We start from the raw sequence: 19,570 nt of genomic DNA on the forward strand, positions 1-19,570 counted from the left end.
GTTGATGAAATGGAAGGCCTTGGAAGGGATGGATCGTAATGAAATGTGATTGTTGCTAATTGATGGAGATCACCCAAGCAACTCCGTGTAGATTGCTTTCGCCCAAAGAAAACTCCCCTTTTCCATTTCACCGTCGTATACGCGGTTTCTTCAGTATTACTTTACTACTTACTACAGAACAAATAGGCTTTTTTGTCATCTTTTTATATAAATTGCTCAAAAATGAATAAGGATATTTGTAATTTATTTTTATTCCATTAATTTTAATTAAATTAACCGATATATTATTTTTAGTTGGCCAAAACAAAATAGAAAATACAAAAACCAAAAACAAACAAACGTTAACGTTAACATAACGGATTTACTTATTGGGTTGTCCGGAAAATAATGCAGGATTTTGGTATTAAACAAAAAAAAAGAAACTAGTTACTTTAAAGCAATGTTCTTTAATCAAAATAATTTCCCANGTAATCCTGTAAACGTAAACAGAATATTTTATATAGATTTTTTTTAATGAAAACTTAAAATCCTGCATTATTTTCCGGACAACCCGATAACAATAGTGAACTTGAAGATTACTCATTATTACGTTTTATTAGGTTTCATGGTCTGCTAGACCAAATAAAAAGATGGGGTTGAGATGGGAATTAGTGTCCGAGTAGATCGAAGTCACGATAGCTCAAGTGGTAGAGCAACGGTGTATTTAGCCGAACGTCGTGGGTTCGAATCCCGCTTGTGGCACTGACTTTTTTATCTCAACCAAAATCTTAATTAATTGAAGTTCCTCATTATGTCAACAAACACCCTTTCTCGTCTTTTCTCCTTTTTAATCCAGTTGTATTCTCTTTAATCGTGGAAATACACCATCTCGAGCCAGAAGTTCGGAATATTTTTTGAGAATGAGCCATCGAGGTCACCGGCAAGCGGATATCGCAGAGGCATTTCTCAGAGAGTGGTCTGCGGGGCCAGAAAATGGACGTGCCAATAGGATGCCAGGTAATGGATCTCAGAGTATTACGACGCTAAAGGAGGACAGAAATATTATCATTGCTACAAGACGGAACCCTTTTCATAGTGTCCGCCAGATCCAAAATGAAGTACAACATGTTTTGGCAAGAAAACATTCGTAATCGTTTGAAGAAAGTTGGTCTCACCCTTTAACCCTTTGAGACGACCTGCATCAACCGCCCGCCATCAGCTACTCAGGAGAATATGGTGCAGCGAGCGCCTACAGAACACCAATTGGAATGCTGTTATATTCACTGAAGAGTCGCAATTTTGTTTGTACGATAGCTGGCGCCGAAGTGTCTTCGGAGACAGGAGATGTGTACAATGCCCCCTGTTCGTTCTCCCATCGGTGCAGTTTGCAGGAGGCGGTGTAGTGGTCTGGGCTGGGATTTACACTGTAGGACGAACTGGACTCCATACTGTTGAAGGCAACCTCACCTCAGTCCGTTATGTCCAAGAAATAATCGCGGAATTCATCCCTCAAACCAGGGATCTCATTGGCAGGGATTTTCGATTTCTGGATGACAATGCCAGACCTTATTGAGGTTGTTGTTCGAATTGTTCATCTATGTTTAGAAAACCAGGGAATTTCCCATCTGCCCCTTACCACATTGTATCCAGACTTAATCCCACTGAGCACAGGTGGGATGCGTTGCAGAGAAGGCTTTTCGATCACCATCCAAAGCCAGTTGACCTGAAACAACTGAGTGCAGCGTTGCAACACATATGGAGTGAAATTCCTCATGAAATTAGTGGCAACCAACAAGCAGTCTGCCTAACAGATACACAGATGTTTTAACCAACAGAGGTCATTACACACGGTATTAATTATATATTACATATTATATATATGTACATCTGAACGGATTGTTTAAGTTTAGGTCATAAGTTTTTATTTCCAGATTACCAGGTTATGTAGAGGTTAAGAAACCGTTACATATAGTACAAAAGGTAATGATTTTATGTAATGACTCAATTGTCAAATCGAATAAAAAAGTGAAGAAATGTAAAACAATAAAGTTGATTTATTTCCAAAAAAAAAACGGAAATCAACTGTGTTTGTATTTTAAATTAGTAACGGGGCGTGAGGTTTTAACTCAATTAAAATTCAAAATAAAAACAGCGCCTATCAGGCTCGAAGTCTGACAAAGAGTTTTTCTTTTCAAAGGGTTGCAATAATCGAGTTTCCCCGGCCTACTCTATTTCATTAGGCCATTTTTCTGTTTTCCTCCGCACCACTCCAATGATTGTTCAGATGTATAAAGTTTTATTGCTGTCCCTCTCGTACCCGGTCGCGACATTTGCAACGTTCTATTGGAAAAGTTATCAGATGAATCTTGCATACTCCAACTGGAAGGAAATATAAAAAAAATGGTTTGATCTAGGTGACACATTTATTCAAATGATTATTCATGATTGACTGGATTTTTTACAATGTCCTTTTACAAACAATTACCTTTTTAAAAAATTATTGCTCTTTTGAAATTCATATATTTTTTAAGTATATTTTATGTTTTATGTTAAACATTTTGAGTTTTAATTATTTGGTAGTGTTTTTGGTAGGCTGTTATGCTCCCTACATTATTGGCATTTCATGTGACAATGACATTTTTAAATAAAGTTTTAGCTTTTCGCCTTTTTGAAAAAATAGCGTGAAATGTACAGTCTGTACAATATCGATTTTAAAAAATATCAAATGGTTTCAAATAATTTTATTTAGTAAAAATATATTTAATTATCTCAATTAAATAATTTGTTGGCTTCGTGAGAAGCAGTTAAGAATGAGGTAGTTTAGAAAAACACCTTTTTTCAATTTTTGCCGACGTTTCGACTTTTATTCGGGCCATCTTCAAGGCATAAAATGTGGTGCTATTCATGTGGTGCCATATTGGTGTTGTGTGAAATAGTTCTATCTCAATTAAAATTTATTTTGTTGGGTGGTTTTAATTTTTTCAATTATGGTATTATATGAATCCCCGGGGTGCCGGTGTTTTGTACGTAAAGTCCCACTGGATTCGAACCCGGGACTTTACATTACAAGGATGAGCGCCGGGTCAACGCCTAAGCATGCGGCCACCGACGCCCCACGATATAAAAAACACCTTCAAAATGCCCAATCAAAAAGACATTTTTCATCTATAAAAAAATCGCAGGATAACAATAACTAAGAATTTTACAGCAAAAACAATTTTGCTCCTCAGAACTTAGAATGTTTTGGTTTGAAAGAATGTTTTGACCCGTTCAGACAATCGTTCGTTTAATATTTCATCCGAGCTGCTAAATCTGCTCAAGAAAGAATAAAACTAATTAAAAAGTATCGCAAATAATGAAAGGAAAATGTTTTCTTGAATATTGAATAATTAATGGCGAGTAAGGAAAATGGAGGAGGAAAATAACAAGAAAAGTAAAAAGGACAAAATTTGCAAATTCTCTCTCTTTAAACATTGAGTTATCTTTGCATGGCAATCAGCATGAGCCGGCTGGAAAAGTGGCAGAGGGAAAAAGAATTTTCATAAATTTTAATCAGCACAATTACACCCTGCAGTTGAAAATGGGCCAAGGTCGAAATGGCATCCCAGTTGTACAATGGGGCTTAATGAGGGAAGGGACTGACGGCCTACTGTAATGATTCCACCGGAAGCCGAATAACAGAGAGCGGTACTCTTTTCGAGCATTCATCTGCCACATAGAAAGAGTGTTATGCCCCTCATTAACGGATCGAGATGCCATGCGATCTCTGACATTCTTAACACCATAGGAAAAGATCACTCCTGTAAACGATGAGAAGTTTAGTTTAAACCTACAAGGGGACGCCCAGGTTGGTGTTTGGACCAATCTTTTTTGGTGATCCTACACTCCAAAATGTCGGAAATGTATCCACCAAGATGAAATTTGCTGTTGTTTATTATTTTTTAGTTCACCGTTCCATTTGCTCAAATAAACTATATACAATTATAAAAATACAAAAAAGTATGTAGAATTATTTTCAATTAATTAAGGTTTTGGTTGAGATAAAAAAAGTCTTTGTCACAAGCGGGATTCGAACCCACGACCTTCGGCTAAATGCGCCGCTACTCTAACCACTTAAGCTATCGCTACTTTGATCCACTCTGACACCAACTTCCCATCTCAACTCGCCTTTCGAATTTTCCCTCCTTTTTGCCATTTTTCTCGCTTGCGACACTGACTTTTTTTATCTCAACCAAAACCTTAATTAATTGAAAATAATTTATTTGGTCAAGCCGACCACGATAACCTAATAAAACTAATAAAGCCAAGCCTAATAAAATTTAATAAAGTAGAATGCAATACTAATATAGTAGAAGCTAGTAAGCTAAATTTATAAGTAACCAAAAAATTCCAAAAACCAAATATTTTTTTAAAGAAAACTAGGTTTAAGAATAGTTGTTTTGTGAAACTAATATGAAATTTCGTTTTAGCCCCTCTAGAGATCCCTGATATAAATTTTTGAATTTGATTTATTTGATTTTTGAATTAAATTTATCGATTTTTTTATCCTTAAATTTTTTCCGATTTTTAAGAAGTCGTTATCGCAATATTTGATTGAAACGGCTATAATTCAAACATTGGCTATAAGGATTTTAACTTCAAACATAATAATAATAATATTAATAGTTTCAACTAGCAATAATCGCATCTCAGTAGAACTTCATTGATTACTATATCAGAAATCTTTATCACCAAGAATGTACATTACATATAAATTTACAAAAAAATAATAATAGTAATTTGGTACATCCCTGCCGGCTGTCAAAAAGCAAAGCTTGTACTAGACAGCAGGATTTTTGGAGGTCATCAGAAAAATAAAAAAATATGTCTTTACCAAAGCCATACCATACATACCATTTCAAAGATGAGTAAGGTTAGCTTTTTAACGAAGTCTGAACATAAAAATATACACAAGATTACTATAAGAAAATACTCAAAATAGGAAAATTATGAGTTGAAAATATAACTTCCTTTTTTAAAAGAAATAATTGTCCGATTTTAATGTTTCATACAGTTATAAAATGCATATGATGGTTGCTTTAAGAGCTTGCACTAGGAATCATGAAATTAGCAGATGAAAAATTAATTTACACCAATTTCCGCAAAAATTTGTATATAAGCGTTTTATGACTATTGTAAGGCTAATTTCCCGAAAATGATGTCAAATCCAAGTGGTGACCATATTTGACCTAATTTGTTTACAGGATTAATCTTTAATTAAGGTTTTGGTTGAGATAAAAAAGTCAGTGTCACAAGCGGGATTCGAACCGCTAAATGTATTAATCAAAATGAAGTATACTTCACTAAAGCTCTCCGTGGCCATTTCATTTATCGCCGAGAATCAAATAGATGGCACGACATTAAGGACAGAAATTTCAAAAGGTGCGTTGAGATGGGAAGTTAGTGTCCGAGTGCTCAAGTGTTGCAGCGGCTTATTTAGCCGAAGGTCGTGGGTTCGAATCCCGCTTGTGACACTGACTTCTTGATCTCAACCAAAACTTTAATTAAAGATTAATTAATTGAAAATAATTTATTTGGTCAAGCGGACCACAAAACCTAATAAATGTTTACAGAATGTTTATTAAAATATACAAAAAAAGCAGTATTTTGTTGTAATGAATTAATATAATAATATATTGTATCATTATGTTGTACAAATTAAAATATTAATAAAAATTATAAGTATAAAATAAATTTCAACAAATCGTTATTTATAGATTTAAAAAAATATTAGTTTTGGTGTAATAATTTCATTGTTGGTTAACATAAAAACAAAAATGTTCTACGACACAGAATATTATAATTTGGTAGAAATGTTTCAACATAGTCTAATATATAATTTAATACTGATAGAACATTTATCATTGCTGAAAGATTCATGCAACCGGTCACTGTCTAACTGGACCTTCTACAGCTATTAATTTAATTCATTCATATCAAATAAATTTAATTTAACGGTGAAATATTATTTAAAAATAAAAATTGAATCCGATATTTAAATATTGGATCTTGACCATTTATAAATTCTTTCTTAAATCAAAATGTTTTATCATTTTCAATTTGAATAAATCATATATTTAAAAATTTACCATGAACACTTGTGTGAATCGTGATTTAAAAGTTATTGCAACATAGGAATACTAAAAATGAAAGTTATCATGCGTGTATGAAAACATTTAAACTATTACCACTATAAATTCTTATCTTCTTCAGACGTCCTTGAATGTAATGAGGACGCTATTGTTTTGAATATGTAAATATATTTTGTGTCTAAATTAACACATACATATATATATNGCCAAAAACAAAAAAAAAAAAAAAAAAAAAAAAACCTAATGGGGTTAGGTCAAGGAACAGGACCTCGGGCTCGGGTGCCTTTCTATCGATTAAAGAATCGATGATCCTAGAACACTTTCATACTTTGGAATTGTGCGCAGGTCCACTGAGTTAGGAAATAGAAATAGAAATTAAATTTTTATCATAAATACCACTTATATAAAAAAAATGTATTAACTTTATTAAAAAATTTCATTTTGAGACATTTCTACATTCATGGTAAGCGAATTTTGCAGCTTAGAAGCTAATTGAGTTTATGTCTTCCTGAATTCGTACAATTACAGCTGGTACATCATCGTCATAAAGGTGATGGGTGCAATATTTTATAGACGTTGGAAAATCATTAATGTAATTCCAAAAGCAAAAGGAAGCGGAGTTTTCTTGAACATTGAGAGACTACAGAAATAAAGGAAATGGGAGAAGATGTGGCCGATTTGGTGCGGAAACTAATTGAGAACTAAAGTTGAAGTTGATCGACCTGCAATAGTTAAATGTTTCCGGAATCTTCTTGAGGTTTTTTTTGTTTGTTTTAGAGGGGTTCGCCAAGTTTTCGGAAATTTAATCGCCATCATCAGGACCTATTTATTAACATTTACAAAATTAACATTAATCAAACCAAAACAATTAACCTTTCTTGAATAAATACTTTACCATCAGATGAAATTATTTAAACACTGTTACACATGTTACATTGGAGTTCAAAAAGGTAGCGAAATGAATGTCTTGCATAAAGTCTAGGTATATTAAAAAAATCATCCTTTTTGGTACCTTTTTAATTGTCAAGTAATCTCAGATACAATCAAGCGAGATCACAGTTCTGTTATTATTCATGACAATTCCATAAACAACGATTTAATTGAGAACGATCCGAAAAGATAGATTGGAACCAGCAGAAGACTCTATGGAAGAAATACAAGGTTTCACGTGCAGTAGCAAGTACAGAGATTTTTTTGGGTTTCAAAACTGCCCAACCTAACTATCATACTGTACGGAAGCATATCAAACGAAGCAGTTTTTTGCGAAATCCGCAAGTCTCCAGGAAGTTTGGTTGCAGAGAAGTGAATTTTTTTTTATTCATTAGATGAAATTAAAATATAACGTAGATTTTAAAAACCAGCTCAAGTGTGATGAAAAATTCTTAAGGAGCGGAATAATTGTTTTTGTTATGTGCAAAACAAGTCTGTTTTTCTGAATAAAATTTTAGAAGTCTTATTTCTACGCTCTACTATGATCCAATTATTTTGTTGCATCTTATAACGAACGGGGGTTTCGTTAATTATTTTGTTTTTGTTTTTATGATCAACGATATTTCTATTTTAATTGTTCATAAGCGTTGTGGAATTCATTGTTTCTTACCAGTAGGTACTAGAAATGTGCAAAGTGGTTGTTACGTGAAGGCAAAAAGTGCATTTCGTTATCACAACTGCCGTTATTTTATTTTTGTAGCATGTTAAACGTTAAAGTATATAACCCTCAATACACTATATCTCCACCTCCCCAAAAGAACGTTGAAATAAAAATATAAATAATAAAATTAAAATGTAAAAAAAATATAAAAATTTCGGCCGCATATATAAATTTAGAAAAAAATATACCCTCATACGGAGTGCGGGCCGTAACATGACACTTGAAATTTATTCGACTATTACTCTTTCCACCCCGTATTTTATTTAAAGTCTGCACAAACGGCAGTTACGTTTTCCTAGATTCGCACTACCAGAAGAGAAATTCAAAGAAATGCCTTCTTCTCTGCTATAAAATAAAGAGAGGGATATTCGGCAATCCCAAGCTCCTTGGGCGCAATATTGTACGTATTGTAATCCCCCGGTCGCACGCCTATCAAAATCTGCACCCTATATTGGATTTTTAAACGAGATTAAAGCTTAATCTTTTCCAGTGTCCAAAATGGTAATTTTTCTCAACTAACCCTGGTCCTAATCCGCCTATATTTTTTAATAAGTTGTCTTGTTAAAAGAGTTTACGCTTCAGTGTTTTTCTAAACTTTCTTGATTCTTTCGGCATGAATGAACTTGGAAAATGATTTATATCGGTGCTCTTTTTTTATGAGTTTGAATCCAGAACGACCAAAAAACATTATTTTTCTTGATAGATTATTTTTAAAATAAGTGCTGCCGACGCTTAATAAAAAGTTAAAATTTAAATAGAATTGACGAACTCTATTTAGGGATCGCTGTAACCGAGGGGTTAGCGAGTCGGACTACGAGCTAGGTCGCACAGTGCTCCGGATAGCAGTATTATAGGAAATAGATAACATAATGGATCCCTATTTAAAATTCTTTCTTTAGGTAACATTATTTACAGTAATTGGAAGTCTTTTCATCCATCAAAACACATTACAGACGTTTTCATAGTATATTACAAATTCCTACTAACACACAAATACGATTACTTCATTCCCTACAATTACCACCTGAACGTCTGAAAAGAATATGGGTAAGAGACCTTTCAAATGATAAATATCATTTTATTAATCCAGAGCGGCTGCCATTGCCCAGCTTTCTCTGTAACATCCACAATTCCACAATCCTAAATTGAAATCCAATCTGCTGGGTGCGCAGCTACTCGAGTTATAAACTTTGACAGTAAATTCTAAATTCAAAATGGAACCAAATTCCAAAATGTCTTAATGGACTATGGTCCGAATCTCAACAGTTTCGAAGTTATTCTCCTTTTACTGATTTTTTAAGATTTCACGACCTTCCTTCAACTAAACAATGACAACTCCAAAACTGAAAGGTTGAGGGCAAATCCGTTGATACCATTGATAATTATAAATTTCCAATAAGATGTGATAAATCTTAACTTGTAAACGTTAGTGAAATAAGCATTGTAGTAGCCAGAACTTTGAAAAACATTTTTTTTTTAACTGAAAAACGTACTATGGTGATTCTAAACTACTATTTACAAACTTAGAGACCAGCAAATTTCAGAAACGTACTCCATTTAATATTTTTTAGCAGTGTAATTGCTTTTTAATTGCTTTTTTCAAAGATGAAGAAATTGATAAAGGAAAAGAAAATCCGTGGTTGACGGATTGATAAGGTGGAAAGATTAATAATTATAAAAAATAGAAAACTGAAGGAAATTTTGAATGAATTTATCGAACGGTTTTTAATTTGGGTTCGAAACCGAAATAATAGAAGTGTTTACTTATTTACCAACATGACTGCAACATTGATAAAAGAATTATTGTATTATTATGAAAGAGTTTTAAAATTCAAAACCTTTTTTTAATTCATTCATTCAAAATTTCCTTAAGTTTTTTATTTTTTATTATTATTCATCTCTCCATCTTATCAATCCGTCATCCACAGTTTTTTCCTTTCTTCATCAATTTCTCCACCTTTGAAAAAATAATTAAAAAGCAATTACACTACTAAAAAGAATATTATTTGGAGTACGTTTTCTGAAATGAAAGTTTGTAAATAGTAGTTTAGAATCACCATAGTAAGTTTTTCAAGATTTGAAAAAAAAATTATTTTTCAAAGTTCTGGCTAATAAAACGCTTATTTCACTAACTTTTACAAGTTTAGTATTTATCACATCTTATTGGAAATTTAACGTAGTTTTCGCATTTGTGCACATTCAGTTTTGGATTTGTAATTGTTTATTTGAAGCAAGGTCGTGAAATCTTAACAAGTCAGTAAAAGAAGAATAACTTCGAAACTGTTTCCGAAACATTCGGACCATAGTCAATTACGACTTTTTGGTTCCATTTTGAATGTAGAATCTACTGTCAAAGTTTATAACACGAGTAGCCGAACACCCAGTATAATACAAGTACAGTTTTAGATAAAAAATAAATGACGTAAGAAAACTTAGACTAAACGCGCAATGCTTAAGAGTATTGCTGAACTGTTGGTCTCATGTTGAACCGGCACAGGTTCACAACTGGGTCTGCGTCCACTCTCGTTTTTGCGTTATTCAAACTTCAGCTCAGGAAGGATTTTACTGAAGATGACGCAATGCCGAAACGCAGTTGAATAAATCCAAAACCCGCGAATGGAGACAAACTCAATAAGTGACCCTGCACCGGTTCAACATGAGTTCACCGAGTCGCAGACCGAAACCGATCATTAATATTAACTTTTACTAGGGATTCAAGGAAAGACGTTTAGATAAAAATCAGTGTTTTAAATTATATTATGTCTGGAATATATATACATTCGATAGTTCAGAAGCACGCTGCGCCTTGGTTAAAAAATTAATGAAATTCAATCCGATTTCAGGCAATAAATTAAAACCGAGGTAAAAAAAAAATGTAGAAGTAAACATAAGGTAACACTAGATAACAAGGACTACAAATGATATTGATTTTAATTTTGAGATCATAATTTAACATTTTAGAAAAAAAAGGAGGGACAATTCAAAAGGTGGGGTTGAGACGGGAAGTTAGTGTCCGAATGTATCGAAGTCACGATAGCTCAAGTGGTAGAGTAGCGGCGTATCTAGCCGAAGGTCGTGGGTTCGAATCCAGCTCGTGACACTGACTTTTTATCTCAACTAAAAACCTTTATTAATTAAAAGATATTAATTGGTCAAGCGGACCACGAAAACTAGTGAATTTTAGAAAAAACATAACATGACAAACATGTAACATTAAAAAGAGTACTATCTTAGAGTATCTTGCTTTTTTACTATACAGAGTTTTTTTAAATTTGTTATTAAATTTATTTCATATCAATTTTAACGGTTGTATTTTAAATCGATTACTCTAAAGTACCACCGATTTCCATCGAGCTTTTTGTCTAAGCTTGTCGGTGACATCTTGGAATAACTACGTTTAAAAAATCTCAACCAGATCTGTCCCGTATCAAACGTTTTTAATGAAAATAATATTATACTTTTTGTTTACAAACGCTAATTGATATCATTAATACTTTTTTAGTTTTTAATCTAATTCTGTCTGATGTGTATGTCGTGTAATAAATTACTTTGAACAATGTGCAAAAGGTCTGATTTAAATAGTGTGAGTAGTTGTCGACAAAATCGGGTCACAGACAGGTTTTCGCCATGTGGATAAGCTCCCTGTAGGAACTTGTTAATGATTGCAGTTTAAATCGATTGCTGAAAAATGCCTCCGAGAACCACTGAGCCATTAGGAGATAACTTCGACGAACTGAGGTAAAAAACGTCACCCTTTGTAATGTTAATAATACTATATTGATAATTTTCTATAAAAACGTTTTGTGAGTATGACAAAAAGGATGAAAGCAGTTTAAATCCAGATGGCAATACTTGTAATTCAATACCATTTTAAATCGAAAAAACAATAACAAATGAAAAAGTTGTTTTGGGTTATTATTTTTAATTTATATTCAACATATATTCAATTTATTGAAAGCAAATAGTTTATTTTGCACTTCTGGGGCTTTTTCATTCACGTACCATATGTTCACGTAAAATACAAAAATCTCAGGGTGTTGTGAGTTTTTGAATGGGAGTTATTATTTTAACGTGAATGTTAGTTATGATTTTTTGGCTTCTGATGTTTATATAAAATATTGAAAATATTCATCAGTGAAGTCCTACTAATCCAAACTAAATCCACATTCTCAATTTTACAACGATTACTCCGGTGTTCCCTCCAATTGAAATTATCGTCTCTGGTGTCGAAAAGAAACGGAAGAGGTATATGATTGGCTGAAAGTCATGCTCACCTCGTGGGTGTGGAAAATGTTCAGGCTCCTGTTTTGACTTCACCCACTCAGAGGCAACTTGTTAGGACATTACCATATGCGGATGGTTTCACGGCATGCTCCAGGCAGTGGTATTAGACTACGAATGAGACGGGACGGGCATACTTTGAAATCGAGTTTAACCTTGGGGAGAAAAAACCGCCAATGCCTTGGATTTGTGCGATTACTCTCACATTTAATTTATACGAGTAACTGTAACAACAAAATTTCCAAAAGCAAATTTCTTATACTCATTTATTATTGATTACTGATTTATATAAGTTCAAATCTACACATTTATGTACTTACATACGCACGAACAGAGTTGATCGTAAAGTGGTTGATGGTCATTTTCGTTGGCCTATTCTCATTGTTTTATTCTGTTAATCGGTATTCGGGTGTTCGTCATTTTCAGTGGTGTGCGGATAAATCTGCAGATAGCTAAATATCGAAACGCATCTGACAGACTTGACAGACTGCGAGGATTGGAATATCAAAATTAGTGAAAACTGCTTAGCTACGGGTTTGCCATTTCTTTATATTAATTGTTATTATTACAATTGAGGATTAATTCTTGATCAATTATAAACAAACGAAGGTCTTGGGTTCGAATCCCGCTCGTAACACTAGCTTTTTTTATATCAACCAATACCTTACATAAAGATTAATTAATTGAAACAAGTTATTTGGTCAAGCGGACCATGAAATATAATGGATATAAACAAAATGTACGAACTTTCTATCCTTTAAATTCATGCGAAATATAAAACGGTCATATTGTTATATATAAAAATAGTCTTGATATCATAATACGCTAGCGTACTGGCTATACACGGCAGTAATAAGACCCAGAATAACCTATGGATCACTAATCTGGTGGAACAAAGCTCAACAAAAAGCAGCTACCCAAACATTAGGCAGCTTACAAAGACTAGCAAACCTATGTATCACAGGGCCAATGAGAACAGCCCCTACAAATGCATTAGAAACTTTGCTAAACATACCTCCATAAGAAATATTCATACAAGGAGAAGCTAGGAAAAGCTCACTTAGGCTCTAGAAACATTAAATTGGAAAGGGCATAAACAATTCGCGCATACAACCATAATCAACAAAATCAGACACCCATTATTAAAAATGGATGCATGATATGATCCCGGAAACAGTCTTCACAACTTCCTACAAAGTCTCAACGGACTATAAAGGAAAGGCAGAACACAGGAAAGCATCAGGTACACAAATGGCTCCAAAACAAACGAAGGAACCGGATCAGGCGTTTTCTGTACAAGCCCAAAACATGAGCAATCAAACTCATTAGGGAAGTACATTTCGGTCTTTCAAGCAGAAATGCATGCCATCAATGCTTGAGCCCAGGAAAATCTTAAAAGAGGTTACACTGACAAAAAAATTCTCATAAGATTAGATAGCCAAGCAGTCATTAAAGCATTAGCATGTAAAAGACTCACATCAAAATTAGTCAGTGAATGCACCCAAAATCTCCAAACCAGGGGAACACAACAACCTGATGATATCTTGGGTGCCAAAGCACAGGGGAATTTTGGTTAATGAAAAAGCAAATAGTCTGGCCAGATGAGGATCTGCAAGATCATACATAGCCCCGAACCTTGGGATAACAAAAACAAATATATAATCCTCCATCGCAGAATGGATCCAAACAAAGCAAAAGGAGGAGTGGATAAACTCCGGTGCTAGACACAATAAGTGTACAAACACTTATGATGAAACAACCCTCACCGAGACTGGCAAAAACACTGCTGCAATTGGAGAGGGCCAAACTCAGAGGAGTGGTAGAACTACTAACCGGCCACTGGCATCTGAGAAAACATCTACACAACATGGACATATACAGCGATGATCCCATTTGCAGATTATGTAATGAGGAGGAGAAACAGCCACTCCTATCATCTTCGAATGCGAAGCAACAGCTCAATGGAGGTTTAACTTAACGTATGGAAAAAACTTAGGGAATCAAATTGCAGCAGCGACAGTCAATGACCTGATACTTCTAAAAAGTAAAGATTGAGTCTATTGCACTGAACTAAGAAACTAGGAAGGTACAACAAGCCAGAAGGCTGCAGTGCCTGGGAGTGCAAACCCCGCTTCCTAGTATCCTTTTTCACCATACCATACCATAATACATTACATCTCTATTTTTCATAATTAAAAACTATCAAAAAACTATATTTGTCAATTTTTGTTACTTTATGATACGTTGGTACGCACAGCAGTAATGATAACCTTCAGCGTTCTTATGCTCTTTCAGATCATGAATTTTAGTTATAATTTTGTATGTGCAATAAGATTAGATTGAGTTATACTGAAATGAATATTTTTTTAAATGGCGTTATCAATAGAAATCCGGCTAAAGTAATAATTTCTTTATTGGTTTTAACTAAATGAACATAACAGAAGAATCCCAAATTCATTCAGTTTACAATTAGGTATGTACATACTCTTAGTACATGTATAGTTATACATTAGTAAACTTCGTAAATAGTATAGTTTCAAAACAGTTTCTTTAGATTATCGCCAGTGATATTAACGTTATTGTTTGAAAACCAGGTTCATTACTGAGCTAAAGGCTCCTGATGTTTCTATTTCAAAAAACAAAGGAAAAGTCCAACCATTAAAACACAAAAACAAAAATGCAATCTTAGCCTATAAATCCCACCTTTGGGGATGGGGTTTATCTGTCTGTAGGAAAATTAAAAAATCTCTCTTTATTTGCGTGCAAAGGCAGTAATATTAGTTTTCAATTAAAATTCTCGATTCGATGTGTACCTTGTTTTTTCAGAAACAAATGACATAAATCTGGAGAACCGTATATACCGGCGCATTAGAAGGATCGAGGTTTATGGTATTAGCTCCGACCCATTTTCAACACCGCTCGACTACAAATTAGAATCACGCTTCCGACTTATCTGTTGGCTTTAAATATCAATTTCGGACGAACTTTGTCTTCCCGGTGGAAATGCTACCTGTGTTTACACATGAGGAACTTAAACCCACAATGCCGTACGGGCAGACTTTACTGCGTGGACCTACATTCCGGGACAAGTCAATTGGTAAACATCAATATATTTGCATTGTACCTTTTCCCAATTGCCTTGGTGTAGTAGAAAAATTGTTTTGGCTTGCCTTTGAATTCAACTGTTTTTATCGACATTGCTAACTTTCACATAAAGCAATTATTACTCAATATTGGTTGCACACTCTTAAAAGGGATTAATTAAAGTGTTTTTATTCGTCAGTTTTATTCGAGATTTCGTATTATTACGAAGGGTTTTGCTAATTTAAAATGGAAAAATAGTGCATTTTCGTCATTTTGTTATTGTGGCATAGGGAAAGTGGCAGCTGAGACTGGTAGGAAAATTTGTGATATGTAGTTGTATTGCGTTGATTGTAAGTAGTTTGCTCGGATCAGAAGCTGAAATTTTGATTTGAAAACTCAAAGCTGATCATCTCCTTCAGTCGTTGATAATGAACAAATTCAAAGGTAATGATCATTTGATTGAATTGGTAGGGGATGCTGGAGATTTCTCTATGTAGCCTGCGGAGTGATGAATCAGACTTGAATCTTTACTGATCATTGGTCAACCTATCCTTGCTGGTTTCTTCTATCAGACGTATTTAGAAATTCCGCTATCTTCAGTAGGTTTGTGTTTTATTTAAAAATTAGAGAGAAAAATATTATATCAACCATCAGTTTCGCTCTTAACGCTAGCATTCTACGATTGACCCAAGCCATTGAAAAAGCACTTCAGGAATAATAAATATGCACGGCTGTATTCCTAGATGTGGCCCAAACATTCGATAAAGATTGGCGTAAAGGTCTCATATATAAAATAAGAAAGTCCTTTCCAGCCATCTATTCGACTTATACTAACTTGATGACAGGTAGTTCTGAATCAAGCAAGATTTTCGATTATGTACAGGTGCATTTACAACGTAATTTTGAAATATTTACCTTGGATCATTTAAATTGAAGTTCCATAATGAACGATAATAGCTAATATACGGGCTGTTCAGAATAGACTCTAAATCTAGGCTAATTAGATTATATTCGATAGAAGCTACCGAATTTTCATAATTTTCCTCAACCAATTTCAACACTTGAACCAGAAATATATGTTTGTTATCAATAAGAGAGAGTTTTCAAACCAGTTAAGAGTTTTTATTATTATCTATTTTATCTAAAAAATCTTGAAGTCATTGTTTGATCAGGTGCTGTTCCAGCCTTCTAAAAATTGGCTGTTACCAACCAACCTTACTCTTGGGACCTAGTGGTTAAGGCGTCAGGCTCTCGGCAAGTAGATCCCGCGGTCGTGGGTTCGATTCCCACCTAGAGGCCTCTGGGAATTTTTCCTGACACATAAGGGGCGCAGTGAAAATTGACTCGGCACATCAATGAAACGTCCGGGGCGGTATCGGTTCTAACGATCCTGAATTTCGGTCCCGATCCTCTAAAAAGGGTTTCCTTAATGGAGGAAAATAGGCACATCGGGGGCTCAATTCATACACGTTTGGTTGCGTGCTCCCAAAAATGGAGCCAAAGGAGTATAATAGGCTGTAAATCTGCAGTACTCTGGCCTTCAAAATTCCCCCAGATCCAGGTGTCCAAAAAAAAAGAAAAATTCATTTTTTAAATACGTTTTAATTTTAAATGGGTCCTTCCACATTATAATCTGACCTATGGATCTGGAGTGTTCTTTGGGGTTGGTAAAATTTATTTTAAAAACTTCACCTGTCCCTTTCATTTTTGTTAGTATATTTAGGTGCCCAAATTGTAGCAGCATACCTTCAGAGGTAGAGTGATATAACTTGCACTTTGTACAATTATCACATTACACACTTAAACAATCCAACTAGTGAGTATGAGCTGCAGTATTTTCTCCAAAAAGTATATTCTGGCTTGTGAGAATTAATCTGAAGGAGAAAAAGGAACACCCAGATAATTCAAATTATTTACAAAAGCAATATAATCACTTCTGTACACAAAACCTTTTTTTTTTTGGAACAGTGAATGCCATAGCCACAAATTTTGGTATTCACAGTTAAAAATTTATCTGCGAAATATTTTTAAAGGAAGTTTAATATTTCTTGAGCTTCTATCTAGGAAGATAGAACAAATATTATAACAACAAAAGGTCGTTCCATACATTAATAATTTACAAGTTATAAACACCTACAGATTTAAGGAGAGGTTATATACACTCTAGCAATTACAATAATTACAATTATTATGATTATTATTATCAACGTTAATATTGTTTGTTTTTATTCGGAAATCGTGAGGTGCGGTTTCAGAAAAACATTTTCTTTATCGTGCCAATGTTTCGATCTTTATTGAGATCATCTTCAGAGCCTGGGATTGACAAACATTGTTTAAATTTAACAAATACATGTAGGATGTGGAAAAAAGTGAATTTTTACAATGCAAAAAAATATATTTTTTATATTCAATCGAAGTATTTCTACTCACTCAAAGTGTTTGTTGAGTAGTAATAGTGAGTAGAAAACTTTAATGAATATAAATTTGCATTGTATAAATTCACTTTTTTTCACATCCTACGTGTATTTGTTATGTTATATATAATGTTTGTAAATCCCAGGCCCTGAAGATGATCTCAATAAAGATGGAAACGTTGCACGATAAAGAAAATGTTTTTCTAAACCTACATCACACCAGACCGAATCTCACGATCTAATCAATAATCATCGACTAACGGTCACTAATCACCACACATTATGTTTGTGTATTTATTTTCTTTCTGAGGATGTGAACACTTAGAGTGACATTAACATCAGCTAAAGTAGACGGACCCTTTAAAGGGATCGATCAGTTCAACATATTTGTGTATTTTGTTGGCAATTATTTTTTTAAATAATATTTGGTATTTGAATTCGTAATTTAGTTTTGGGTTTTTATGTAAACAAAAAGGCGATATAAGATTACGTGTCTTTTGTGAGGATGAAAAGTAAGAAGCGTTTCCAAAAAAGTTCCTCTTAAGTTCTCTTATTCTATCTCCCGTTTTATTTGTGCATGTCTGAACAAACGGCAAGAACAAGGATGATCAATAACGGGCCACTGCTGACAAAGCAAATATTTGTCTCTTAGTTAATCTTGAAAAGTATCTTTTATCTTTGTACCAGTGTGCCGAGCGAATTTAGCGTGAATGAGATAAAAGACGATCCTACATGAGTGTTAACGGTAACAATTGTTTCAGACGAACAATACGTACAATCCGAGTTTAAGGCCTACGAATGGATCCACCATACTGCTCGGAGAGGTGAACCGACATCAGGCCGGTGTCTACCGCTGTCTGGCTTCGAACGGCGTTGGAAAAGTAGCCGCCAGAGAATTGACCCTCAGAGTTTTATGTAAGTACCTTTCATTTCATAAAATTTTCCATAACGGTGTTGCCGTTTTAAAGATTTATCGAAAAAATTAGAATCACTAACGCTTATTACTCTATAACCGCCTGCTTATTCTGCACGTGTGACCTTCGTATTGAGCAATAAACAAGAAGTAAAAAAGGGAGAGAAAAAGCCAATAGGACGGATCCGGCTAAAAAGTAAGTTGAGCCAATAAGGCTACTCCGTACCGTGTCGTAAACTAAGCTTGAAGTAGAATAGAGTTTTGTTTACAAATGGCGCCCTTATGTGACCTAATTTAAGGTTCGCTTTAACAAAGTTTCGACTCGGGTGAAACTTTCTACTGGAGGTGGATTTAGAATAAAACACTGCCCACTTAAAAAGACCACGTGGATCCACAAACAGGATTTTAGGCCTAAGTTGGTTTTCAAAACCAGGCAGTTGTCTTTTTACAATTAGCCTTCACTTATTACGGCCCCTTCTTAATTGAGGAGATTATTTTCTGTTTTAATTTCACGCATAATTTTTAAAATGCTCGCTAGAGCAAATAAGTATGATATATGAGCTATTGCAAAAATGGATCGCCGCCAAAACCCGCCGTTTTCAACTTCTTAAATATTTTTCTTTCACTTACCTAAGAATATAAATTTCCCGGGTAATGTTTCTCAACCTGAAATAGGACCCTCTTTATTACCTTGCCGATGATTCTTTCCAGGGTAAGTTATTGGGTGCCTATATTTTAGAAACCTTTTCATTTAAATTACTAGACTTTTCTTTTATATTATGTTGGGGAAAGTGCGCAAGTTGAAGAAAGAAAAGAAAAAGTTGTCAGTAGTTCAGAATCAAAGATCTTAAGTTTTTCATCAGAAAGGTTAATTCTTTATTACAGACAGATTAATTATGTACATAATTTCATTGTAATTTCTTTGATTTTTTAATTGTCGATAAAATTCTAATTTATTAATTTGTTCGTTTATGTTAGAAAGTTTTCCCTCGTTTTCCGGTATTTGAATTTTGTTTTAAACTTCAGCGATTTGAACGTGTCCAAATAAGTTTAAATAAATAATGTAATTAGTTTAATTTTTTTAACACATAGAAATGTTTTCTAACATAAATCAACA

At 34.0% G+C, this 19,570-nt stretch overlaps 1 protein-coding gene across 3 annotated transcripts in view; it reads left to right on the forward strand.

The window, feature by feature from the left end:
* Positions 1–19,570, forward strand: part of LOC106665877 (limbic system-associated membrane protein-like) — a 489,908-nt gene that overhangs the window by 389,725 nt on the left and 80,613 nt on the right. For all 3 annotated transcript variants that reach the window (XM_014392677.2, XM_014392678.2, XM_014392679.2), the window contains one exon: positions 18,302–18,455. In XM_014392677.2, the coding sequence (XP_014248163.1) occupies positions 18,302–18,455 (154 nt within the window). The remainder of the gene's footprint in view (positions 1–18,301; positions 18,456–19,570) is intronic.

This window comes from Cimex lectularius, unplaced genomic scaffold (assembly GCF_000648675.2).
Source record: "Cimex lectularius strain Harlan isolate CLEC.00 unplaced genomic scaffold, Clec_2.1 scaffold12, whole genome shotgun sequence".
In the NCBI taxonomy this organism is placed as follows: Eukaryota; Metazoa; Arthropoda; class Insecta; order Hemiptera; family Cimicidae; genus Cimex; species Cimex lectularius.